This window comes from Thamnophis elegans, chromosome 4, assembly GCF_009769535.1.
Source record: "Thamnophis elegans isolate rThaEle1 chromosome 4, rThaEle1.pri, whole genome shotgun sequence".
In the NCBI taxonomy this organism is placed as follows: domain Eukaryota; kingdom Metazoa; phylum Chordata; class Lepidosauria; order Squamata; family Colubridae; genus Thamnophis; species Thamnophis elegans.
The window spans coordinates 128,681,521-128,709,449 of NC_045544.1; the positions used below are offsets into that span (position 1 = coordinate 128,681,521).

The 27,929-nt window shown below is 42.0% G+C and overlaps 1 protein-coding gene across 1 annotated transcript in view; it reads right to left on the minus strand.

Moving 5' to 3' along the window:
• Positions 1-346: 346 nt before the first annotated feature.
• The window catches only part of LOC116508144 (WSC domain-containing protein 1-like), a 60,092-nt gene continuing 32,509 nt past the window's right edge, over positions 347-27,929 (minus strand). Inside the window, 9 exon segments of the mRNA XM_032216644.1 lie at positions 347-779; positions 782-964; positions 3,228-3,378; positions 3,380-3,429; positions 6,652-6,682; positions 6,684-6,732; positions 6,734-6,782; positions 6,785-6,812; positions 11,183-11,358. Coding sequence (XP_032072535.1) covers positions 613-779; positions 782-964; positions 3,228-3,378; positions 3,380-3,429; positions 6,652-6,682; positions 6,684-6,732; positions 6,734-6,782; positions 6,785-6,812; positions 11,183-11,358 — 884 coding nt within the window. The 3' untranslated portion in view covers positions 347-612.

Sequence of the window (27,929 nt, forward strand, 5' to 3'; positions counted from 1 at the left end):
ACGTTTGTAGGCTTTACAGTTCTGGAGATTTCCTGATGATGCATGAGTGGTATTTTGCTTTTATATATATAGATGAAACGGCGGGAAAAAAAAGACAAAGACAGTTATTGTTTTTTTCCCATTAACTTGCTTCACTAAAAATATTTATCAGGATGAGTTTTGAAACAAAAGAACCAACGAACCAAAAACCCAGGGGAAAAATACACATTTGAATTGCCAAAAAACTCTATAAAAATGTTTGATACTCTTGAGAAAATATTGCTAGTAGGCAGTAAGGATAAGAGAAAGGACACTGTTGCTTCCCGCCCCCAGCCACATTTCCCAGAATTAGCAGTGCACAAAAATGTTAAAATTCGTAGCCATTTATAGAGAAAAGGACACACACAGGCAGAGATGCTAATGGCTTTTGCCTCGGTTTATAACCTAATTTCCATCCTTCATTGCTTGCCTTTCATAGCACTTAGTACCCTGAAGACTGTCCAAGTCTTAAGAATTTGCATTCATCAGCAGACTCTGTGCAAATCTTGCTTTTAAATGCTATAAAATCCTGCCTTTTCTTTAATTTCATTATTCGGTCTTTCCTTAACAATGCAGCAAGCTGGCTGCAGGGCATCATCTGCGCAAATACATTTTTGGCAGCCCCGTAAAGTTCCTCTCACGTAGGGCTTTGTCCACGATCACAATAAACTGATCTATCATTTCTTTCATTTCCTTTGTGAAGGGTTCAAACCCTTTCTGCTTGGCTCCCGACCGCTTGAAATTCCCATCTCGGTTGTTTCAACGCAGAGGAGCCGGTCGTAAGTCACTGTGACGTTCAGAAATTCAACCATTTCCCTCAGCTTGGGAAGAAGGGCTTCTTCTAAGTCTTCATAATGAACCACAAGGAGATGCCTGCCGTATTTAAGCCAGTCGAGCACATGAGAGGCCCACCAAGAAGCATAGCTGTTTACAAAATCCGGCCATTCTGCGGGGCAAGAAAGATAATAAAAGATGTTTTTTATGGCTTTTTGGAACCCTGTGCAGAACATAAAATTGTTACACCTTCTTATATCTACATAGTCAACTAATAGTCAGCTGTTGTGGCCCAGCAGGAGCTGTTGGAGCTGCCACCAGACTCCGACAGCGAGGGGCCCTCTGAGTCGGCTCTGGAGGAGGTTGAGGACTCTGGACAGGGTTCCGACTCCGAGCAGGGCACAGAGAGGCTGGTTGGCCACCAGGTGGCACCTGAGCCTTGGACAGTGGGGAGGAGACAAGGGAGAGTGATCCAGAAGCCAGCAGTGAGTTGTTCCTGGATGCATGCCATCGAAGAGCTACTCGGTGTCAGGAGCAATTATGCAATTACAGGAGGTAATTGCGCTCCGCTGATGGTCATTAGGCTCCTCTCCAGACTATAAAAAAGACTGCTTGTGACATGTCCTTCTTGCAGAAGTCAACACATTGACTTCTGCAAGAACATGGTTTAGGACCTGGCTACCTGAGAGACCGCCTCCTGCCATTTACCTCCCAAAGACCGATTAGATCACACAGATTGGGCCTCCTCTGGGTACCATAGGCGGGTCAATGTTGGCTGGCGACCCCACGGGTGAGGGCCTTCTCTGTTGCTGCCCCGGCCCTATGGAATGATCTCCCCGTAGAGATCCGGACCCTCACTACTCTTCCAGCCTTCCGTAAAGCCGTTAAGACCTGGCTGTTCCGGCAGGCCTGGGGCTGTTGATCAACATCCAGCCCCATTTTAAGTGTATGTATGTTGTGTATTTTTAAAATGTTTATATTTCTATTTTTAACTTTAATTCCCTTGTTTCTCTGTAAGCCGCCCAGAGTCCCCGGGAGTGGGCAGCATACAAATACCAATGAATTGGAATAAACTGGACTAAAGAGAACGTAACTAACTTGGCCGGCTGGATTGCTGCCAAGGTTTGTCTGAATTGCTGCCAAGGTTTGTTGGACTTGCTGCCAAGGTCCTTATCTGTTTGTTTGCTTGGCTTTCAGCCACCGAGATTCTAGTCTTGTTATTAAAGGACATTCTAATTAAGCTCATCTCGGCTTTCGTTACTGGACGGATGAGGGGGTCAGAACATTCAGCACTAAATGGACACTAGATAGAATGAACAGAATTCAAGCGGGCTGGACTTGGGCCATTTCTGGCAACATAACGATTCTAGGCTACTTCCTCATTTGATTCTGCCCCAAGTTTTGCCTGCTCTTCTTCTACAGTAGAAGAGTCACAGAAGAGTAGAAATAACATTTGAAATAAAGGCTGGTTAACCTAAGAGAGAGGGCCTTTTCTGCAGTGGCCCCACTTGTCTGGAAGGGTTTGCTTAAAGCAGGGCTGTCAAACTCAAGGCCCATGGACTGGATCCGGCCCACAGGATGCTTAGATCTGGCCTGAGGGGCTACCCGGGAAAACAGCAAAGAACTGGCCAGTGGGGCCTCTGCCAGTGAAAATGGAGTCTCAGCCCTCCTGAGCTCCATTTTCACTGGCACATGGTTGCAGGAGGCTGTCCCAGCCAAAAATGAAGCTTGGGAGCCATTTTCTCTGGCAGAGCACTTGGGCCACCACAGGCGCCCCCAACACGAGTGACATCAATGGCCACATACACCCCTGCCAGAGATGGGTTCCTACTGGTTTGGACCGGTTTCGACCGAACCAGTAGTAACTTCACTGCCTGGGTCGCTGGAACCGGCAATGACCCATGCCTACCATGCCCCCGAACTCATTCTCCTATGGGCCGCCATCTTGTTTTTCGGTTCTGCACATGCACAGAACAATTTTCAGTGGAAATTTTTTTTTTTTTTAGGGTTTTAGTGTACAAAATGATGTGCAAATTTTTCAGGCACCGAACCGGAAGCAATGCCGGCAGCAACCCCACCTGACCCCCCACCCCCACCCCCCCGGAGATCACACACAACCCTGATGTGGCCCTCAATGAAATCGAGTTTGACCACCCTGCTTAAAGGTTACTCATGGAAGGATTCAATGAAGTCCAATCTATGTTAAAAGTGATAGCAGCTCTCAATTTATTCTGTGGGCAAGAAACCTTTACATTCTCGTCCCAGAATAAATTAATCATCTGAGGAAGTTGCAGAGAGATGCTATGGGTTGATTTGGCAGTGATTCTAATTGACCCTTCTCCGTTGCCATCCCAAACTGACCCCAATCCTTCCATGGCGGGAAGAAATATTCCCAGGGCCAAAATGATCACAAGAGACCTAGCTATCCTAGTTACCTTTACTTTTCCAGTTTTGGTCTGTGGCATATCCAAGATGGCCAGCACATTTCCTGTTGAATTCTGCCACCAGCGATTTGTACGGGTTGCGTATCAGTAAAATGGCCGCATCAAACATTTCAATTTCCTTTCTGCCACTCTCATGTGTTTTTGACACAGAGAGTTCTTCTGCTTCTCCAGTGGTCCTTTTCTCCTTTGAAACCTGGGCAGGATGTAAAGACTGGGGTTACTATTTTCAGAGTCTTAAAAAGTCTTGGATATGTTATGTGAGAAATAGCTTCTTCCTCTATAATTCCTCCCCATTTATGAAATCATCTGAAGAAATTCACCTATAAATGACATCATTGACATCAGGTGATGACCCAGGTCAAATATTTCTGTAGTTATCCGAGTTTCCATTCACAGAGCAAAGTGAAGTTCTTATTGACATTAAAATACCATAAAAAGCTTGGTTATTAAAAATGGTGGGGTGTCTAATTGTCTATGATTTAAATTAATTTTCATTCTGAATTTATTTATTTACTAGCTGGATACCCGTGTTTCGCGATGAAACTATAGATTTGGCTATTGAGGGAAATTCCAGTTCGCAATCTGTTGGCTCAGTGATGGTTGGTGCTTTGTGAAACACATAAGGAATATTGCTCCCACCAACACTTGAGTCCTGGAAGCAGTTCCATAGGTGAAAGGGTAGACATTTTCATGCAGGTACCAATGTTTAGTGCTGTAAGGAAGCCCGGCTCGCTCCTTAGTGGAAGGAGTGAACGTCTGCAGTTTGACTGAGGTAATGGAATGTGAGGATAATTGGCAGTTGGAACAGAGTTTCTTTATCAGGAGGGAGAGGGAGTAGAATGCTAACTCCTTAGCATTAGAGCATGTGTAATATGAGGCACACTGTCAGTTTGTACAGAGTTTTTTCAGGTGGGGAGGGGGAGTAGAAACTCCTTTAGCATCAGAGGATTATAATTATTGTATAAGAAACTACTAATGATCTGATGGTCATTCAAAAAATCCTTTCTTAGTGAGCACCTAGAGCCAAGAGGAATATACATGCCAAATTACAAGTTTGTAGGCTTATGGTTCTGGAGATTTTGTGCTGATGTAGTGGTTCTCAGTTTTTATATATATATAGTTTAAATGTATTTGCTGCCTAGTGTTGGCTAGGCTACAGCATAAAAATATTTAAATCACCAAAACTAAATATTCCTGATACAATAAATGAAAACATCATCAAAGTCAAATCATAGTTACAAGTTGGGATGTCAGCATTCTGAGTAATGCATCGATTGAAAGCAGAACTCCAAGGTAGGCATATTCCTCAAAGAACATATTTATTTTGATACATCATATAAGATATCCAAAGGGCAGGAGCCATGGCAGAGAAGGCTCCCTTCTTGGATCCCACCAGCCAAATTCCTTGGCTGATGAAATTTGCAGTATAGCCTCCTCTGCCAGCGTGAGTAGGGCAAGCCAATCCATCAGGGTGAGTCAGTTCCTCATATAACTTGCAGCCATGCCATGCAGGGCTTTAAAGGTAATAACCAACACCTTGAATTTGCACCCGGAATTGATATTTAAATATCTTCAGAGATTCTAATGATATGCTTGCATAGTATAATTGGTGAGCATTATTAGCAATGTAAGCATGTGATGGCAAATGAGGAACTGAATAAATGTAGGCCTCCAAAATTGGAGCTAAAGAGAAGGGTGGTCACATGAGAATACACAATCTTGGGTTTGATCGAAAGAGGGTTTGAAAGAGGCTTTTCAGAATGAGCAGAGCACAAGGATACATCTATTCAAACTGGAAACCTCACTAATTAGACAATTCATAAAAGCAACCATATCTTTATGTTATTATTTTATTTATTTTATTTATTTTATTTATTTTATTTATTTTATTTATTTTATTTATTTTATTATTTTATTTATTTTATTATTTATTTGTTATTATTTTATTTTATTTATTTATTTGTTGTTATTATTTATTTATTTATTTTATTTGTATTATTTTTATTACCACAGGGACACGGCTCAGTGGCTAAGACACTGAGCTTGCCGATCAGAAAAGTCGGAAGTTTGGCAGTTCGAATCCCTAGCGCCACATAACAGAGTCAGCTCCGGTTACTTGTCCCAGCTTCTGCCAACCTAGCAGTCTGAAAGCCATATAAATGCAAGTAGAAAAATAGGGACCACCGTTGGCGGGAAGGTAACAGCGTTCCCGTGCGCCTTCGGCATTACTCATGTCAGCCACATGACCACAGGGACATATGTGTGAGGGGAACCTTGACCTTTACGTTTACCTCACCACAGGCCAGATAAAAGCAACCTGTCTTTAATATGATCATTAATACAGCCATTCTTACTCCAGGCTCAGATATGGATTATTTTTTTTTATTTTTTTTTATAATGCTTGATTGAATTGATTGGATGGTTTTTAACTCCATTAAGGGTTATTTTTTTCTTCTTAAGCTTGGAATATAAAGAAGATAATAAGAAGGATTATAAAGAGGGTTGTAACAACAGGAGGAAAAGCACTGCCACTTAGAGGCTGGATACATTGTTTTTTCTTCTTTCTCTTTGATCACTTGAGATTCAAGGTTCTTTCAGTTTGTTTACGGAGAGTGATAATAGGAAGCGCACAAGTTGTTTATACAGATGCTTTTGGGAGTTGTATCACTAGCTTTTGGAGGAAAGACAACATTTTGACTTGAAAGATATAAATGAACCTGTTTGAAGTTTATTAAAATAGCCTTGAATCCTATAGGTGGCAGTGCCTGTAAAATTGGAACAATGGCGCAGCAGGAAAAAGAAACTGTAACATTGCAAATGATGTTTGAAATTCAAAATCTATTAGTTGTGACAGAGAGAATTGAAAAGAGATGGGAGAATATGGAATACAAAACAGAAAAATTTGATGGAAAAACTGAGGATGTTTATCAAATGAAGAATGTGGAGGACAGCGTTCAAAAAAAATGGAAGAAAAAAAATGAGCAAAAAGATAAGAAATCTGTGGATACTGACAACAAAGTGAGCGTGGTTGGTAATGGCAAAAGCGGAATATGGAAAGGGGAGATAGAACTCTACCCAGACTTCAAAGCACAGAAGAAGAAAAAAGTGTAGGCCGAGGTGTGGTGCAGTGGTTAGGGTGCAGTACTGCAGGCCACTTCACGACTGACTTATCTGCAGTTCAGTGGTTCTAATCTCACCGCTCATGGTGACTCAGCCTTCCATCCTTCAGGTGGGTAAAATGAGGATCCGGACTGTTGTTGGGGGCAATATGCTGACTCTGTAAACCGCTTAGAGAGGGCTGAAAGCCCTATGAAGCGGTATAAGTCTAACTGCTATTGCTATTGCTATCCATTGACTTCCAAAAGATTGCCTGCTTTTAATCCACAGCTTCAGTCTAGAAAGAGTCAACACATACCTTTATTGTACAGAGTTCCATCAAAGTAAAGAGCTCCCTGTGTAGACTCCTGTGGCATGCTCTATCAAATGGCGAACCCATGTTTCCTGCTCCTGGGAAGCTCGACAAAGCAACAAGAGCTTTTGATTGGTAGGGAGAAAATTCCGGTCAATACAAGGTGTCTGCAAGCAACATAGATGACAATTTGACCACAGTTAAATCAAACTGCCCCTCCCATTACTTATTAAGTTGCTTCCACCACCCCAATACTTTATTTTTATTTATTTATTTATGCTGCCAAATATGTATTAGATACAGATATAAATATAAACATGATTATGAATACATGAAATGGATACGAATAAAAGGGAACATTAGGACAGGGACAGTAAGCACGTTGGTGTGCTTATGCACGCTCCTTACGACCTCTTAGGAAAGGGATGAGGTTGACAGTAGACAGTCTTAAGGTTGAAGCTTTGGGGTTTGGGGAAGAAACCACAGAGTCAGGAATACATTCCAGGCATTGACCACTCTGTTGCTGAAGTCGTATTTTCTGCAATCGAGTTTGGAACGGTTACCTTGAGTTGTATCTATTGTGTCCTCATGTATTGTTATAGCTGAGATTGAAGTAGTCATGACAGGTAGGACATTGTAGAAGTTATTGTATGTACTATGCTTAGGTCAGATGAAGGCAGCATAGTTTTAAGATGTCTAAGCCCCAAATTTTAAGCCTGGTGGCATAAGGTATTCTGTTGCGAGCAGAGGAATGGAGGACTCTTCTCGTGAAATATATTGGACTCCTTCGATTGTATTAATGTCCGATATGCAGTGCGGGTTCCAGACAAAATGTCATTGAATAACAGAATGACAGAGCTGGAAGGATTATGGAGATCATCTAGTCCAACCCTCTACACAAGCAGAAAACAACTATATCATTTCAGTGGTTATCCAATCTCTGTTTTAAAAACCTCCAGTGCTGGCACCCACAACTTCTGAAAGCAAGCCTTTCCACAGGTTTATTGTTCTCACTGTCCGGCATTATAAAGTGGTATTAACACTTCACGTGATTTTGATTCTATCTCTCTGACTGCAACCTAGGACTGCATTGGCTTTTTTTGGCATCCGCAGCACACTGTTGAGTCATATGTTATCCATTAGGACTTCAATGTCCCTTTGCAGGTACTACTGTTGAGCCAGGTACTTGTGCGTTTGGGTTTGTGGAGCCCAATTGCTGTCTTGAGATGCTGGATGAACCAAGCCAATATGAAGATGTGGTGTGTGTGTGTGTGTGTGTATGTGTGGTGTGTAGCATGCTATGTAAAGATAGCAGTTATGTGGTATAAACCAGGGTTAAATGCATTGCGTGAAAGTTGGACTATAGGAAATATTGTTTATTTTTAAAATGTGACATTTATTATATATTACTATTTAGTAAATTTATAGACTATCTTTCTTCAGGGGAATTGGCTTCTTCTTCCTTCCTTCCTTCCTTCCTTCCTTCCTCTCTATTCTTCTCTCCTTTTCTTTCTCTCTGTCTCTCTCTCTTTCTCTTCTCTCTGTCTCTCTTCTCTTCTTTTTTCTCCCTCTCTTTTTCTGTCTGTGTCTGTCTTTTTCTTTCTTCTTTCTCTTCTTTCTTTCTCTCTGTCTCTCTTCTTTCTCTTTCTTTCTCTCTCTCTGTCCCTTTCTCTGTCTATCTCTTTCTCTCTCCCTCTTCTCTGTCTCTCTCTATCTCTCTTTTCTCTCTCCCTCTATCTCTCTCTGTCTCTCCGCTCTGTCTCTTTTTTTATCTCTGTCTCTTCTTCTTTCTCTTCCCTCTCTTCTCTGTATCTCTCTCTCTCTCTCTCTGTGTCTCTCTCTCTCCATGATTTTTATTCTACTTGAGCCACCCAGAGTCACATGACAGCAAGATGGGTGGCCTATAAATCTCATAAAATAAATAATCATTTGTTTCTGGGGCTATTGGTCAAAGGGGCGGATGGCTGACATAACAATGGGAAAACTGGAATTTAAAAATCTTGGATTTTTTTTTTTAAAGCAAAAGCAGTTGGAGATCTTTTTACAGATAAATGTGTTCACACCTGGACACACAGGGACCTACAGACTCTGGTTTATCTTTCCCTGCAAATGGCTTCCAGGCAACATTAAAGAAGATGAACATTGATAAGACACAGTTTCAAGGGGAAATGCTCAGAAGTTCTGAAACCATGAAATGAATGCAGTTCAACCAGAAAAAAAAAACAGTTCTGAAAACTGCATTAAAAACACAGAACAGGATGGAATACAGGATGAGCGATTATTACTTATTAGATTTAGACTCTGCGTTTCCTCCAGAAGTTTGTCATGGGAAAAAACTAAAACCTTTTTTCTTCAATGTTAAGCCCATAATTGCCAGGCATAAAGAACCGAACACGACACATGAATGGATTGGAGAGAAATATTTATGTTGCTTGCCTACGGACAGGAATCTTGCCAGACTAAAGCACATACTGCATAACTACTGCATAAATACTGTATTTGTATTTGTATTTTATTATTTGTATGCCGCCCTTCTCCGGGAGGACTCAGGGCGGCAAACAATTCAAGGGGGGAAAAAAAGGGGAACATAAAAGACAAAATACAAATAATAAAAGTAGACAACAGTCGCACAGCCATACATGTCGAGAGGGGAGGGAACTCATCAAAGTTCTAGGGAGGATCTCCCTTCAGCTCTTCCTCCTGACAAGGGAGTCATCTGTTTCATTTTCCACCTCTCCCCAATGCCAGATTCCATCACGACTTCACAAAGATAGTTGAGTAAGAGAGGGAGAGACTGTCCCTATGTCATCCAATTTGATCTTTCTCTATCACATGTCAGATTTGAAACTGGGTCCTCTGGTCCCTTTCAGTGTAGTAACTGCTACAACAGAGCAATTTGAATTCTGTCTCACTCTACCTTACCCCATAGACCCTTGGATACTTTTATAGTGGTATGTTAAATTGTACCCTAAAAAGAGGGTAGGACCCTAGAACAAACCATTCCTAACCATAAGGAGGTGAACATGATGAAATGTGTGGTGATGTCCACAATGCAAGGTCCACCTTTTTCTATTTGTGTTGCATATCTGTCTGTCTATCTATTTATCATCTATCTATCTATCTATCATCTATCTATCTATCTATCTATCTATCTATCTACTATCTATCTATCATCTATCATCATCTATCTATGTCTATCTACTATCTGTCTATCATCAACTACTTAACTTTCTACATCTATCTATTATCTATCTATCTATCTATCTATCTATCTATCTATCTATCTATCTATCTATATCTATCTATCTATCACATCCATCCATCCATCTATCCATCTAATCTATCTCTCTATCTCTACATCCATCATCAAATCTATCTAGATCTATCTATCATCTATCTATCTGTCTGTCTGTCTATCTATCTATCTTCTCTCTCTCTTCTCTCTCTCTTCTCTCTCTCTATCTATCTATTATCTATCTATCTATCATCTATCTATCTATCTATCTATCTATCTATCTATCATCTATCCATCTAATCTATCTCTCTATCTCTATCATCCATCATCAAATCTATCTAGATCTATCTATCATCTATCTATCTGTCTGTCTGTCTGTCTATCTATATCTCTCTCTTTCTCTCTCTCTCCTCTCTCTCTCTCTCTATCTACTATCTCTATCTATCTATCATCTATCTATCTATCTATCTATCTATCTATCTATCTATCTATCTATCTATCATCGTCTAATCATCTGTATCATCAATCATCAAATCCCACCCATCATCCATCCATCATCATCCATCCATCCATCCATCTATCTATCTATCTATCTATCGATCACTATCTATCTATCTATCTATCTATCTATCTATCTATCATCTATCTATCCCTGTGTGTCTGCAAGAGTGGCAATAAGGGGAAATGACAAAGTCAGGCAATCTCCAGAACTTTATTTCATGCAATTATCCTGCCAGGATGACCATTGGTGACAATTCTGGAAGCTGAAATGAAGTGAAGTGTTAGTCTAGATCAATGCTTCCCAACCTTAGCCATTTTAAGATGTGTGGACTTCAAATCCCAGAATGACAATAGCAATAGCACTTAGTCTTATATACTGCTCCACAGTGCTTTACTGCATTCTCTGGGGGTTTATAATGTTAATATATTGCCCCCAATGATCTGGCTCCTCAATTTACCACCTCAGAAGGGTACAAGGCTGAATCTACCTTGATCCGGTCAGGATCAAACTGCTGGCAGAGGGCAAAGTTAGCCTGCAGTACTGCATTCTAATCACTGTGCCACTACAGCTCTTATTTAATGACATATTTCTTATTTAAGAACTTCAACAATGCTGACATACATCTCAAAATGGTTATGGTTGGGAAACATTGTTCTAGCATGTTTTTGAAACAAATCAAATTTCTGTCTTCCTTCCTCCATCCCTGGGTGTTTGTCTGTATGTGTTTACTATATAAATATTAATATGATGATAGATGATATGAGTATGAGCAATGTAGGTCTCAATGCACTCTCTCCTACCTGGACTGGAGTCTGATAAACAAAGCGATGGTCTCCTGCATTTAAAACTTCAGCCGTAGTGTTGACATTTTCAAGCCTGCTGCAAAACGATCTGTCAGAACCATTATGCAGTGGGAAATTAATTGTTGCAAACCCACAATGGCATTGAGGCCTTCTAATAACCGCCAAAGGGAATTCTCTAATGGAAGAAAGTGAAGAAAATCAGGCTGTCATCCATAGTGGTAAACATCAGTAGATATTAACTACTTTAAAAAAAAAGTATTTATCCAACGTATATAGCCACCTGTGTCACCACTATGCAACTCTGAGCAGCATTCAATCATCAAGTAAAACCACAAAATAAAAACAATCATTATAAAAATATAGACAATAATCATTTAAATCATTAAAAAAGAGTAGGCAAACCATAAACAAAGAATTACAGTTACCACATATTCAATGGTGAAATTCAATTTTTTTTTTACTACTGGTTCTGTGGGCGTGGCTTGGTGGGTGTGGTGTGGCTTGGTGGGCATGGCAGGGGAAGGATATTGCAAAATCTATATTCCCCCACTCCAGAGGAAGGATACTGCAAAATCTCTATTCCTATTCCACTCCAGGGGAAGGATACTGCAAAATCTCAAATCCCAGCCACTCCAGGGGAAGGATACTGCAAAATCTCTATTCCCACCCACTCCAGGGGAAGGATACTGCAAAATCTATATTCCCTCCCCACTCCAGAGGAAGGATACTGCAAAATCTCTATTCCTATTCCACTCCAGGGGAAGGATGCTGCAAAATCTCAAATCCCAGCCACTCCAGGGGAAGGATACTGCAAAATCTCTATTCCCACCCACTCCAGGGGAAGATACTGCAAAATCCCCATTCCCTCCCCACTCCAGGGGAAGGATACTGCAATATCTCTATTCCTCCCCACTCCAGAGGAAGGATACTGCAAAATCTCAAATCCTATTCCACTCCAGGGGAAGGATGCTGCAAAATCTCAAATCCCAGCCACTCCAGGGGAAGGATACTGCAAAATCCCCATTCCCTCCCCACCAGGGGAAGGATACTGCAAATCGATATTCCCTCCCACTCCAGAGGAAGGATACTGCAAAATCTCTATTCCTATTCCACTCCAGGAGAAGGATACTGCAAAATCTCAAATCCCAGCCACTCCAGGGGAAGGATACTGCAAAATCTCTATTCCCACCCACTCCAGGGGAAGAATACTGCAAAATCCCCATTCCCTCCCCACTGCAAAATCTCTATTCCTATTCCACTCCAGGAGAAGGATACTGCAAAATCTCAATCCAGCCACTCCAGGGGAAGGATACTGCAAAATCTCTATCCCACCCACTCCAGGGGAAGGATACTGCAAAATCCCCATTCCCTCCCCACTCCAGGAGAAGGATACTGCAAAATCTATATTCTCCCCACTCCAGAGGAAGGATACTGCAAAATCTCTATTCCTATTCCACTCCAGGGGAAGGATGCTGCAAAATCTCAAATCCCAGCCACTCCAGGGGAAGGATACTGCAAAATCCCCATTCCCTCCCCACTCCAGGGGAAGGATACTGCAAAATCGATATTCCCTCCCCACTCCAGAGGAAGGATACTGCAAAATCTCTATTCCTATTCCACTCCAGGAGAAGGATACTGCAAAATCTCAAATCCCAGCCACTCCAGGGGAAGGATACTGCAAAATCTCTATTCCTATTCCACTCCAGGAGAAGGACGCTGCAAAATCTCTATTCCCACCCACTCCAGGGGAAGGATACTGCAAAATCTCTATTCCCACTCCATTCCAGGGAAGGATACTGCAAAATCTCTATTCCCACTCCACTCCAGGGGAAGGATACTGCAAAATCTCTATTCCCCCCCACTCCAGGGGAAGGATACTGCAAAATCTCTATTCCCACTCCACTCCAGGGGAAGGATACTGCAAAATCTCTATTCCCACTCCACTCCAGGGGAAGGATACTGCAAAATCTCCATTCCCACTCCACTCCAGGGAAAGGATACTACAAAATCGCTATTCCCACTCCACTCCAGGGGAAGGATACTGCAAAATCTCTATTCCCACTCCACTCCAGGGGAAGGATACTGCAAAATCTCTATTCCCTCCCCACTCCAGGGGAAGGATACTGCAAGATCTCTATTCCCACCCCACTCCCCAAAATTAACGACTGCAACACAGCAGCAGCCGTAAGGTGACCATGCTCGCCGCTGCCTGCACCTCAAAAATAAGACCAAGTACATATGGGGGGGGACGACGACCCTGTCTTATTTTCAGGGAAACACGTAGAAACAACAGTACTCATATTCTTTATTCAATCAAAACAGTCAGTTTAGCCTTCTCTATTAACTCCCTCAACTTTGACAGCCATTTGTCCATGGTGGGAATCGATCCATCCTTCCAATATAACCCAGATCCTGAGGGACCTTCCGAACATTAGCAAGGATGAAGCTATCCTAATGAATGAAATTAAGTTCTCCACTCTTTTCAACTTCATTTTCAATATATTGGGGCCTTTTGAGATAGATTGTGTCAGATGAAGAGGATTAATGAGACTGTCTGTTGGGATATTGAATTTAGTAGCTGGAACATTAAAGTGTATAGGAGGCCAGAACACACAGTTGTAGTTGATTAATTAGAGAACGCTGACTGTAGCAATCTACGCTATGATTGTTTGATGTGGGTGTAAAGAGGGAGTTTTCCTTTCCCCCCTCATTTTCTGTGGGTTTGGTATATAGGTAGTCCTCAACTTATGACCACTATTGACCGTCCAAATTTATGTTGCTAAGTGAGACATTTGTTAAGTGAGTTTCCCCCCATTTTACAATTTTTTTTGCCACAGTTGTTAAGTGAACTACTGCAGTTGACCCCCTAATCCCTTGCATCAGGGTGGAATCGGGGCAACTCAATGGAGCTGATGTTTGGTGGTGTTTACTGGCCAGATGTCCTTCCTATCGCCAATGCAGAGTGTATTGTGCCCAGAGAGAGAAATATCCCTCTACTTAGCATTGAACTCATAGCCTCCTGATTGTGAGGCGAGAGCTCCACCTCTAGGCCACAGTACCACCCATGTTAGTAACACAGTTTGCCCACAGTTTTTCGCACTCCGGAGGCTTCAAGGAAGCTCCTAAAGCCTTTGGGGGGGGGGCTTCCAGGGGGGAGGGGAGGCTGGTTTTGCCCTCCCCAAGCTCCTAGAAAGCCTCTGGTAGCTGCGGAGGGAGAAAAAAAAGTGTACCAAAAGAGGGGGGGGAGTGCTGATCGTATGAGCATTTATGTGGGGGAGAATGCGCACATGCACACTGGGTTCATGCGCATAGCATTATGGGTGTGGCACACCCGTGCACGACTCCCGTGCGCTCCCCCCACTTTTGGCACATGATCCAAAAAAGGTTAGCCATCACTGTTCTAGTCCAACCCCTCTGCCTAGGCAGGAAACTCTACACCACTTCAGACAGATGGCTATCCAACATTCTTAAAGACTTCCAGTGTTGGAGAATTCACAACTTCTGGAGGCAAGTTGTTCCATTGGTTAATTGTTCTAACTGTCAGGAAATTTCTCCTTAGTTCTAAGTTGCTTCTCTCCTTGATTAGTTTCCACCTATTGCTTCTTGTTCTACCCTCAGGTGCTTTGGAGAATAGCTGGACTCTCTCTTCTTTGTGGCAACCCCTGAGATATTGGAACACTGCTGTCATGTCTCCCCTGGTCCTTCTTTTCATTACACTAGACATATCCAGTTACTGCAACCGTTCTTCATATATTTTAGCCTCCAGTCCCCTAATCATCTTTGTTGCTCTTCTCTGCAGTCTTTCTAGAGTCTCCACATCTTTTCTACATCGTGGTGACCAAAACTGAATGCAGTATTCCAAGCGTGGCCTTACCAAGGCATTAGGAAGTGGTATTAACGCGTCACGTGATCTTGACTATCCCTCTGTTTATGCAGCCTAGAACTGTGTTGGCTTTTTTAGCAGCTGCTGCACACTGCTGGCTCATTTAAATGGTTGTTCACTAGGACTCCAATATCCCTCTCACAGTTACTACTATCGAGCAAGGTACCACATATACTGAACCTGTGCATACTGTTAAGGGTATTTAAATAAATACCTGTGCTAGAGATAAGAAGAATTTTTACTGATCTGCATTTAATGATAGGCGAGGCAATATTAAAGAATGCTGAAATTATCAAACAATTGCACACCTTGCAAATCCTTATAAAATACTCCTCAGGGTTTTACAAAACAGACTTCACGGAATAAGAACTGACAAGGATAAAAGCTGAATTCAGAAAAGGAAAGGATCATATTGCTTAGCATCTGATGGATAATAGAATGAGCAAGGGAATTCAAAAATATGCCTACTTTTGATTGACTATTGAATAGATTACAACTAATTATGCCTGGTGTTTAAAAACATGGATATAACAAACCAGTTCAACAGCTTATTATACAATTTGGATGATGAGCAGGAAATGAATCGTGAATCATAGTAATTAATTTGACCTATAGTTAGAATATAAAGTGGCAATGAGTGTACCATTGGAAGACCTGGAAAATCAGGTTAGAATAGATCATTAAAGTCTACCTATGTCAGGGGTCTGCAATCTTAAACACTCAAAGACGCATTTGAACCCGTTCCCCACAGAAAACACTGGGAGCCACAAAACCTGGGTGGGCATGGCCAACTCAATGTCACTCTCATCCAGTCACATGGCCACCACCCACAGCCACGCCTACCCAGGGGTTGTGGCTCCGTGTTTTTGTGGAAAATGGGTCTCTCTCCCCCTCCCTCCCTCTTGTTTTTCTCTTTCTCTCCCTCTTGCTCCCTCCCTCCCTCTCTTTTTTCTTTCCTTTCTTTCTCTCACCCTCTTTTCACACTTTTCCCTCATATTCTCTCCCACCAGCTCTCTCATTTCTGTGTGTCTCGCTCTCCCACTTTTCTCTCTCGCTCTCATTTGTTTCTTTTTTCCTCTCATTCTCTCCTCCATCATTTTCTCATTTCTCTCTCCACTTTTCTCACTCTCAATTCTATCTTTCTTTCCCTCCCCCTCTCTTTCCCCCTCTCTCTCCCCCTCTCTCTGTCTTGTGTGTGTGCAGCGGTGGGTTTCAAATTTTTTAGAACCTCTTCTATAGGTGTGGCCTGCTTTGTGGGTGTGGCTTGCCAGGCATGTGACCGGTGGGAGTGGCTTGCCAGCCATGTGTGGGTAGGAGTGGCTTGCCAGCCATGTGATTGAGTGGGAGTGGCTTGCCAGCCATATGACTGGGTGGGCATGGCCAACTTGTAAAACGTGATGAAACTCACTTAACAACACTCTTGCTTAGCAACCAAAATGTTGACTCAGAAACTCTGGCATTTCAAGCACGCAAGTCTTAAAGTTGTCAAGTTACAAGACCCTTGCATCCCCAACCCTTTAGGAAAAAAAACCCAGGGGTGTTCAAACTTGACAGCTTTAAGAATTGTGGACTTCAACTCCCAGAATTCCTCCTCCAGTTATGTTGGCTCAGGAACTCTGGCATTGAAGTGTGCAAGTCTTAAAGCTGTCAAGTTACAAGACCCTTGCACCCCTAACCCTTTAGAAAAAAAAACCCCAGGGGTGTTCAAACTTGACAGCTTTAAGACTTGTGGACTTCAACTCCCAGAATTCCTCCTCCAGTCATGTTGGCTCAGGAACTCTGGCATTGAAGTGTGCAAGTCTTAAAGCTGTCAAGTTACAAGACCCTTGCACCCCAATCCTTTAGAAAAAAAAACCCAGGGATGTTCAAACTTGACAGCTTTAAGACTTGTGGACTTCAACTCCCAAAATTCCTCCTCTCACTCTTCATCTTGATGATGTGCGGAAGGGCGGCGGGGGGCGGGGGAGGGAGCTGGAACTGGTTCTAAACAGCACGGTAGATTTGTGGAACCTCTTCTATAGAAGAGGTTAGAACTGGAAGGAACCCAGCCCTGTCTGTGTGTATATGTGTGTGTGTTCCCTCTTGAACTGTTTCCAAAAAGAGGCAAGGGTTGATTGTTGGGACTTTTTTTTTGGTGATTTTCTTTCTTCTTTTTGTATGCTTTTTACCATATGACTTAAATAAAGAGTCATTTCAGGTTCTCAGATAAATGAAGCTCTTTCATTGCTGCTGCTTTCGCCACCTCCATGGCCTGCTCAATGCTTTTGCAGCACCTTGCGCAGCACGCTTAAATTTAGCGCACTTCACAATGGGGGAGACGGCGTCCCCTCCTCCTCCTGGAGCCCATTATGATGTGGAGCATCAGCTGCATCCCCGAGTGACCGGGTACGCACAGCACCAAGAAGTGCCAGCCAAAGCACCTCGAGATGAGAGGCAAGTACAGGGCACTTCCCTCCCGCTCTGGAATATGGAGCGAGTCTACATCCCTGCCATCGCCCTTACCTTCTCAGGCCACATGAGGAGTGTTTGGGAGGGGAGGGCAAGGAGCAGGGCCAGCCAGCTGACAGGGAGCCATGGTAGGGGGATGAAAGAGCCACATGTGGCTCAGGAGCCGCATGTGGCCAACACCCAACCTATATGGTCACTAAGAGTCAACAACGACTTTATGGCCCTTAATAATCAGATGATTTAAAATGGAAAGGAATGTGTCAAGATTGCCTACATTCATTTTCCTTCTGTAATAATATATTACATATATATATATATATATAATTAGTGTCACAACCCCTGGTATGCCCCAATTATGGGAGGAAGCTAACTGCTTCCATTATCTGTCAATCGCTCTCACAAGAGTCCATCACGACAGAAACCCAATATTTTACTGTTGCCTTTGTTATATTTGTGTTATATTTGTGCTGATAAATAAATAAAGGGAGACTAGTATAGATCTATTTCAAGCTATTTAGCTCTCATCAGCCAGCCATACTGGGCTGTATTACATGTTAGGCAGATGTATTAACCACTAAGCCACAGGCTGTCCTCCGTTATAAGAGACATCCAGACACAAACCCAATATTGTTACTGTTGCCTTTTTGTTACATTTGTGTTGTATTTGTGCTGATAAATAAATATCATATCATATTTGGGCATACCAGGGGTTGTGACTTTAAATATATACCTTTCTCCTGGCTCAGCTGAGAGCCGAGGTGGCGCAGTGGTTAAATGCAGCACTGCAGGCTACTTCAGCTGACTGCAGTTCTGCAGTTTGGCTGTTCAAATCTCACCGGCTCAGGGTTGACTCAGCCTTCCATCCTTCTGAGGTGGGTAAAATGAGGACCCGGATTGTTGTTGGGGGCAATATGCTGACTCTGTAAACCGCTTAGAGAGGGCTGAAAGCCCTATGAAGCGGTATATAAGTCTAACTGCTATAACGGAGGACAGCCTGTGGCTTAGTGGTTAATATATCTGCCTAACATGTAATACAGCCCAGGTTCGAATCCCAGTAAGGGTATGGCTAGCTGATGAGAGCTAAATAGCTTGAAATAGATCTATACTAGTCTCCCTTTATTTATTTATCAGCACGTATACATATACATACAAATATAACCTCACTGAAAACAATGATTTATGGCTGGTTTTCACACTCACAAGCAGCATCTTCATGCTCATGTGATCAAAAATTCAGGTGTTTGGCAACTGGCTTGTATTTATGATGGTTGCAGTTTCCCGAGGTCATGTGGTCACCTTTTGCAGCCTTCTGACAAACGAAGTCAATGGGGAAGCCAGATTCACTTAGCAACCCGGTTACTAATTTAACAACAAAAATGACTCACTTAACAACTATGGCTGAAAAGTTCATAAAATGGGGCAAAAAAATCATTTTATAATGGTCTTGCTTTCTGAAAGAAATTTTGGGCTTAAGTGTGGTCATAAGTCAAGCTACCTGTACATATTGTCAAGGCCATGATTCTCCCAATTGTGGCACAGAGATGTAAGAGTTACATTATTAGAAAGAGTGAACAGAGACAGTGATGGATGTCTTTGAATTGTGGTGCTATCCTTGGACACCAAGAAAACAAATCATTCAGTGCCAGACAAAGTAAAATCGGATGGCAGTAGTAATAAAGCTAAACTTTAAATACTTTGGGCCCATATTGTGAAGGAAAAGAGTTATTGGAAAAGATCTTGATAAAACTGAAAGCAATAGAAAGAGATGCCAAAAGATGGCTGCTACCGTATTTCCTCAAAAATAAGACCTAACTGGAAAATAAGCCCTAGCATGTGTCAGGATTCCAAATAGCACCCAAAATTAAATCAGAGTCCAAGACAAAGTATTGCTCAAAGTTCAAATTTATTAAGAGAGCCATTTTGGCACATCTGGGAAAACCCGAATCTGAAAGCTTCCCGCTTTCCCCACCTAGTTGAAAGTTCAAGATCTTTCGCCCACACCCACAAGTCCCTCACATGGTCCAATCTTCCACTGCCACGCTGGCAGTTCCACCCATCCCGGTCAGGCTCAGAGGTGCAGAGGCAAAAGATGACCTTGGCTTTCTAGAAAGGAATTTTGTTTTGGCTACATAGCATCTAACTCTGTACAGTTCCCCCCTCTCATTTTCCCACAATAGAAAAAGGCATAGTAGAATAATAGAAAGTGTGACAGGCCAAAGAACCAAAAGGAATATGGCTACAGGCTTGACAGCATGATTTTTCAGGATGATCGTAAGATAAGCCTCAAAATAAGGCCCAGTTAAGGTGGTCAGCCAGACAGACGCATTTATCACATTTCCCTGAAAATAAGCCCTAATGCAGAGGTGTCAAACTCAAGGCTTGCAGGCTGGATCCAGCCACGGGGTGCTTAGATCTGGCCCTTGGGGCTCCCCTGGAAACAGTGAAGGACCTGCCTGTGGTGCCTCTGCAAGTGAAAATGATGTGGCCAGCTTGTCGTCTCTCCTGTTGGAGGGCACCTGTCATGGCCCAAGCATTCTGCCAGCGAAAATGGGCTCCTGAGCTCCATTTTCGCTGGCAGGGGGTTGCAGGAGGCCATCCCAGCTGAAAACTGGAAACTTGGCCATAAAAGCTAGCTGAGTGACTTTGGGCCAGTCCCTCTCCCTCTCAGCCCAATCCACCTCACACGGTTGTTATTGTGAGGCAAATAAAAGGAGGAAGCTAGGATGTATTGAATACATTTGCCACCTTGAAATATTTGTAAAAATAATACAGGTGGGACACATTTCACCCCCTGTAATCCCTTACATTGGGGTGGAGTTGAGCGACTGAATGGAGCTGAGCATTTATTGGCCGGATGACCTCCCTGACACCTATGCAGAGTTCACAGCAGACAATTACTCATTGAGCCCAGAGAGAGAAATATCTGCTGCTATATACGATCGAACTCACAGCTTCCTGGCTGTGAAGCAAGAACTCCACCTCTAGGCCACCACACCACGCAAAGGTGGGATACAAATTAAATAAAGAAAATGTATGTGAACTTGAAAGGAAGCCCCATAATGCGGTGGGTGTTATGACTGAGAAGGTGTGCCTAGGATCAGGGCATCGGGAATAAGTAAGTCTATTCTTTCTCTATCTATTATCTGCACCAACTCCTATTTCTGCCAACTCAAGAAGCTCAAACTGCCCAAGGAGCTGATGATACAGTTCTACAGAGGAATTATTGAGTCTGTCATCTGCACCTCTTTAACTGTCTGGTTTGGTTCTGCAACCCAATAAGACAGACACAGACTTCACAGGATAATTAGAACTGCAGAAAAAACAATTACTACCAACCTGCCTTCCATTGAGCACCTGTACACTGCACGAGTCAAAAAGAGGGCTGGGAAAGTATCTACAGACCCCTCACATTCTGGACATAAATTGTTTCAAGTCCTACCCTCCAAGCAACACTATAGAGCACTGTACACCAAGACAACTATAACAGTTTTTCCCAACACCATCACTCTGCTAAACAAATAATTCCCTCACCACTGTCAAACCCTTCCCTAAGGCTGCATTACTATTACTATTAGTCTTCTCATCATTCCTATCACCCATCTCCTCCCACTTATGAATGCATGACTGTAACTTTGTTGTTTGTATCCTCACGATTTATATTGATATTGTTTCCTGATTGATTATTTGTACCCTATGGCTACCATTAAGGGTCGTACCTTATGATTCTTGACAAATGTATCTTGTCTTTTTATGTACACTGAGAACTTACGCACCAAATATTTCTTGTGTGTCCGTTCACACTTGGCCAATAAAGAATTCTATTCTTTTCTCTTTTCTTCTATTCTATTCTATTCCATTCCATTCCATTCCATTCCATTCTGTATTTTATTGTTGTATTCCATTCCATCCATCCCATCCCATCCCATCCATCCCATCCCATATCATTCTATGCAAAACAGAAGGCTAGTTCAAAGCAGGCAACAGCTATCAACTACCCTAAATGTGTCTGATGAAAAGGATCCAATGCTATTCTCCTAAAGAGAACTTTCTCGGTAATGATCCCCTCCTAATGAGGTAATTTATGGAGAGTCCCTAAGGCTTTTTTTTTCTAATGTTCCATCAGCATGACAAGGCATTAAATAGTTGTCAACATAATTGGGTTCAAACTGTCCCCTTCTGACTTTCCCTTTAGGTTAAAATCATGGCGGGGGAGAAAACTGTGGCTCTCATTAGTCCATTTTAACAGGATAGAAATAAATTCAGTTTGATTACATGTAAAAAATCCATTTTCTAAGAGAAAGGCATTAGCAGATTTTCCCTTTTCCTTCGTGGAGATGAAGTCTGGGAAAACAGTGAGGTTTATCTAAGCAAGCCAGAGCTGTGATTTGGACTGCTAAATTGCATCTTCTGGATACGCAACACAACTAATCTCAGCAGAAAAGCTTGTAGCTGCCTTTGCATAATAGGCTAAGTTTGGTTAGTATTAACCAAAATTGAGTTTTCTGTGGCTTAGCCTATTATCTTACTTATTGACTGGATTATGGTCCAGTGTGTAGCACAAATTCAGAAAACAGGTTACTTTAGAAATGAGGTTAACAATAATGTTTGAACAACACCATTGAATTGGAAGAGACTACAGGTAGTCCTTATGAGCCACGGTGGCGCAGTGGTTAGACTGCAGTACTGCAGGCTACTTCTTCTGACTGCCAGCTGCCTGCAATTTGGCAGTTTAAATCTCACCAGGCTCAAGGTTGACTCAGCCTTCTATCCTCCCGAGGTGGGTAAAATGAAGACCCAAATTGTTGGGGGGCAATAGGTTGAGTCTTTAAACCACTTAGAGAGGGTTGCAAAGCACTATTAAGCGGTATATAAGTCTAAGTGCTACTGCTTAACTTCCAACAGTTCGTTTAGTGACAGCTCAAAGTTACGAGAGCACTGAAAAAAGTGAGTTATGACTGTTTTTCACACTTACGACCGTTGCAACATCCCCATGGGGATATTTGGCAACTAGCATGCATTTATGATGGTTGCAATGTCCCAGGGTCATGTGATCACCTTTTGCAATCTTCTGAAAAAGTCAATGAGGAACTTAACAACTGCAGTGATTCATTTAACAAATGCGGCAAGAAAGATCGTAAAAGGGGCAAAACTCACTTAAGAACTGCCTTGCTTAGGAACAGACATTTTGGGCTCAATTTTGGTCAGAAATTGAGGACTACCCATATTTAGGCTGTGTAGCTCAACTTTTTATTGAGCACAGACTAAAGCATCTCTGACAGAAAAACACACTCATCAAAGGGGAATTCACCTCCAATATTGGTGGTTCAGTTGTTCTTAACACTGGTGTGTTTCCTAATGTTCATTTCGACTCTGCCTCCTTGTAACTTAAAGACATTATTTTGCGTCCTGCATTCAGCAAAGATAGAAAACCGTTCTGATCTTTTCCCATATGATACCTTTTCTTTCTATAGCAATAGCACTTAAGACTTGTATACTGCTCCACAGTGCTTTACTGCACTCTCTGGGTGGTTTATAATGTCATACCTATGCCCCCCCCCCCAACTATCTGGGTCCTCATTTTACCACCTCAGAAGGATGGAAGGCTGAGTCAACCTTGATCCAGTCAGGATCAAACTCCTGGCAAAGTGGAAGGGGGCAAAGATAGCTTGCAATACTGCATTCTAACCACTGTGCCACCATGGCTCTATCATTGTCTTTGCTCAAAATTAGTGCCTTTCAAGAGTGTGGCAAGACATCAAAAAATTGAGTACTGATTTTCAGATCTGAATGGATTCTTTGGACATCTCAGTGGGCTTCTGATACTAATCAGGACATCCTGGATGTATTCTGAACTCCAACAGCCTCACTGTTCCCCAGTGGAACAGCCCCGATTCCAATTCAAAGTAGATTAACTGGAAATTTCTTACGCTTGCTATGAAAATATTTCTATCAGGAAATATTGAAACAGAACAACCTGCTTCAATTGTTCTTCTGACCTAAGCTGCCCCAACAGCAGCACGAAGCCGAGTCCTCATCCCGATAAACCCTTTTTATTTAATTTACAGTCAATTTCTCTCCAGCAAAGTCTTTCCTCTCCCACAGTCTTTCAAGATAGTTCACAATTACCGACCTTTACCAGGCTTGGAGTGGTCAGGCTGATATCTTTCAGACGCCGATATCTTTTAGATGCCGCAATACTTGGCAAGAATGCAGGAACAAACTAATTGTCTCCTGCAAACACCCCTTCCCTTTCGCTCCTCTTTTATTCCCTATGTAAGGTTCACCTGTGGCCTTACTCCCAAGTCAACCCCTGTTCTTTAGCTGTTCCCTTCATCTGGCAACTCTGCCCATGTACACACTGGGAACAGGCTCCAGCTGTTTCTCTGCATCACTGATGTCTGACTCCGAAGGCAGCTGATAACAGTTGACGGCCTTGGCCCCCTCTGCCTCCGACACAGAGCCCTCATCAGAGCCTTCCCCAGACTCCAGGACTGGCCCATGTTCCTCCCCAACCTCCTCACTGTCCGACTCTCTGCAAACTCCGCTGGGCACTAGCAGGCCACAACAATTGTTTCCTCCTCAAAAGATGTTTCGAGCCCAAAATGTTTTGAATGCAAAATTCCTACAGGTAGCCCTTGATTTAGGATCACCAAGGGGCCCATTAAATTGTTGTTGCCATTAAGCAAGACACCAATGCAATTCCCGCTCTCCCCTTGCAATCATTATGCTGAACATGGGGTGCTTCAGAGGGTGGGGGAAGCTCTAGGTTTTTGAAGGAATAGTCATGTGGGAAGTTATCATCCAGCCCTCTCCCAGAAAAATGAAATATCCTAGGAAATATTGAAAAGGCAGAATATTTATCTGGATGTGAAAAGAAGCATGTTTTAAAAGACAGAATAGTTGCCTGTAGCTTCTTGCCCACCCCCACTTTGTCAATAGGCCCATTAAGACTAGCCAGGCTAGCCCACTCTACATAATAAAGACTTCACCAGCAGCTACAGAAAGGCATGATAATACTCAATTGACCACAAGGCATCTGAGAACTCATCACAGCCTAGAGAGTAGCCCCCTGCATGGCACCATGGGAGTCTGACAACCAATCAGAATATATTCTTACACAGGAACAGGAAACAGAGAGGTGGGACTAAACAGGGTATAAAAAGCCTAGCCAGCCCCTTCCTCAGCCCTTTTTTCTTCTTCTTCACCAACATTGAAACATGTGATCACCTTTTCTGTTCAGGGCTGAAGCCATGTGGCCCTGTCCAACAATAAACCATCTTTCCAAGCAGCCTCCATGTCTCCAGTGTCTTTTTCCCCACTTGGAGCTGAACCCAAAGGACATTTCTTTCAACAGTCATAAGTTGAGGCCTGCCTGTACACTTCCCTCCCTCGATCTCTCCCAACAGGGCTCTGATCTTCTTAACCCTAACCTTATTAAAAATTCCTGGAACCACATAAAATTGGAACTCAAGTTTTATTAATCCTTTTTGTTATGTAATCCTCTTTGCAGAGATTAGTAGGAAGGGTCAAAAAAGATGATGATCAAAACCCACACAATTAAAATCCTGCCTACTTTTGTGGGTCTGTGTGTTTGTTTGTGGGTGTGTTGCATAAAAAAAGAATTTTTTTAGTGCAATTGCCATCTTGATATTTTGACTGTGCCCAGGACTCCCCACAAGGTAGGGATTGGGGTTAAAAACAGAACTGGTTCCAATGATCTGCCTTGACATTTTGATGGACGTGATGATGGCTTCTTTGGGACTGTCTGTCACCCTATTCAGCCACAGGCAAAGCAAAGGTGTGTTATTCCAAACGCTTTGTGTTGCCTTTTCTTCTCAAATTTGAAATACAGCATCGTTTTCTCAAAGAAAGCCATGATCTGACATTAAACACATTCAACATGAATCACGGCAGGAGCAAACTCACTTTTTACTTTCATGGAAATAATGAACAGAAGAATGTTAAGAATGTATGTTATCATGGAAACAGTATTGAAGGTGAAGTGAACTCCAGACACCTGGGGACCTGGGCCATTAGGAAAATCAATCTATCTATCTATCTATCTATCTATCTATCTATCTATCTATCTATCTATCTATCATCTACCTACCTACCTACCTACTTACCTACCTATCTCTCTGTTACATCACCCATCTCACTGTGCAAAGGTGACTCAGGGTGACTTACAAAATAACAGGAACTGAAATATAGAAACAATTATAATATAAGAACAATTAAAGTAACAAAGGATTGGTACTTCTAAAATTAATTGCATGGGCCTGTAAGTGTAAAAAGGGGCTGGATGTCTTCTTCAGAATAATGAGTTGGAAAGGACCTCTTGGTCCAACCCCTTGGCTCAAACAGAAGACCCTATACCATTTCCTTAAAAAGCTCCAGTGTTGGAGCACCCACAACTTCTGAATGCGATTCCTTCCACTGATTAATTATTCCAACTGTTAGGAAATTGCTTCTTAGTTCTGGGTTGGTTCTCTCTTTGATTAGTTTCTATCCATTGTTCCTTGTCCTGCCCTCAGGTGCTTTGGAGAACAGGTTGACTCCCTCTTCTTTGTGGCATCCCCTCAATATTGGAACATTGCTATCATATCACCCTAGTGACTAGTCCCCCCCCTTGAACTAGACAAGCCCAATTCCTGCAACTGTTCTTCATATGTTTTAGCTCCAGTCCCTTAATCGTATTTATAATCATCTTAACATCAATTCCAGATATGTTTTCTATATCAGAAGCTCCTAGCTTTGAGGAGAAGTTAGGAATCTGAAGACCTAGAAGCAGAGGTGGGTTCCTACCAGTTCGCACCAGTTCAGTAGAACCGGTTCGTCAAATCTACTGAACCGGTTAGAAGAGGTTCCACCAGTGGACTCGGAAAGCAGGCCACACCTACAGAAGAGGTTCCAAAATTTTTTGAAATCCACCACTGCCTAGAACTTACAAACTTCTTTCATAGATATATCCCAAGGCCCTTTGACCTCATTTGCCAAGGGATGGTGGCATAGATTGCTGTAATTTTGTAGCAGAAAATAGGAAATTGAAATGTTCTGTAATAATAATAATAATAGCCCAGAGAAAAATGCCACTGTAGAAATAAATTGAAGTAAAATCTCGAACAATAACACAATTGAAATGCTAAATGGCCAAACCATTAGGAGCCATCAATCTGAAGCCAACAAGTATCTGAGCATTTTACAGTTGGATAATATCAAGCATGACAAATTTAAAAAGTAATTAGTGACAAATATATCCAAAGAGTGAGAAAAGACAAAAATGAATGGTGGAAATACCAAACAAAGACATCAATATCTGGGCCATAGCTGTGACTCAATATGCTGCTGGAATTATTAACTGGACACGGGCTGGATTGGACAATTTGAACAGAAAACAGGACAGCTAATGACTGTTCACTATGTATTACATCCCCATAGTGAAATTGATGGATTATATCTGCCCCAGGACTACACAGCCCTAGGCTGCATAAACAGAAATCTAGAATCAAGATCACATGAAGTTTTATTACCATTTTATAATACTTTGGTAAGACCACACTGAAATATTGCATCTAGTTTTGGTCTCCATGATGTAAAAAAAAACATTTTCAGACTCTAGAAAGAGTGCAGAGAAGACAAGAAAAATGATTAGGAGCCTGAAGGCTAAAATATACAAAGAATAATTGCAGGAATTGGGTATGTCTAGTTTAATGAAAAGAAGGACTGGGGTAACACAATAGCAGTCTTCCAATATCTAAAGGACTTAGCAATGAAAGCCAGCTGGGTGTCCTTTCTCTTAGCCCAACCCACCTCACAGGGTTGTCATTATGGGGAAAACAGGAGGAAGATATGTTTTCCATTGTGAGTTATTTGTAAAAAATAATACAGGTGGGATATACAGTGTGCATGTGTACTGTATGCACAGTATTATCCCACCTTTATTATACACACTATACACACACTGAAACTTAGTAAATATAGCCAACGGTATATATTCAATAAAATGTGTGGGATATAGATTAAAATTACTACTTGTGGATAACCAATTAAATGAAATGGTTGCTATATAAAATTAAACTTGAGGATTATTAATAGTAAAAAAAGAATAATAGATGGAAATGATGTTAAATTTGATTAACTTTGAGAGGCAAAAGGATACTGTTTATATTAAGAAAAATTCAAACTAAGGGAAGAATATGAAATAAAAATAAGACGACTGAAATTAAAATGGAAATATGATGTAAAATGTAATACATAATAGAAAATGAAAAGAGGGGAGGGGAAACCAGGACAACACTTTCTTCACAAAAGAAGTTAAAATATGCAACAAAAAAATAAATAAAAAACTTTGTTTGAAAAAAAAAACCTTGAAAAAGCCCGCCCAAATATGAATGTTTTAAATTTCCTTTCAAA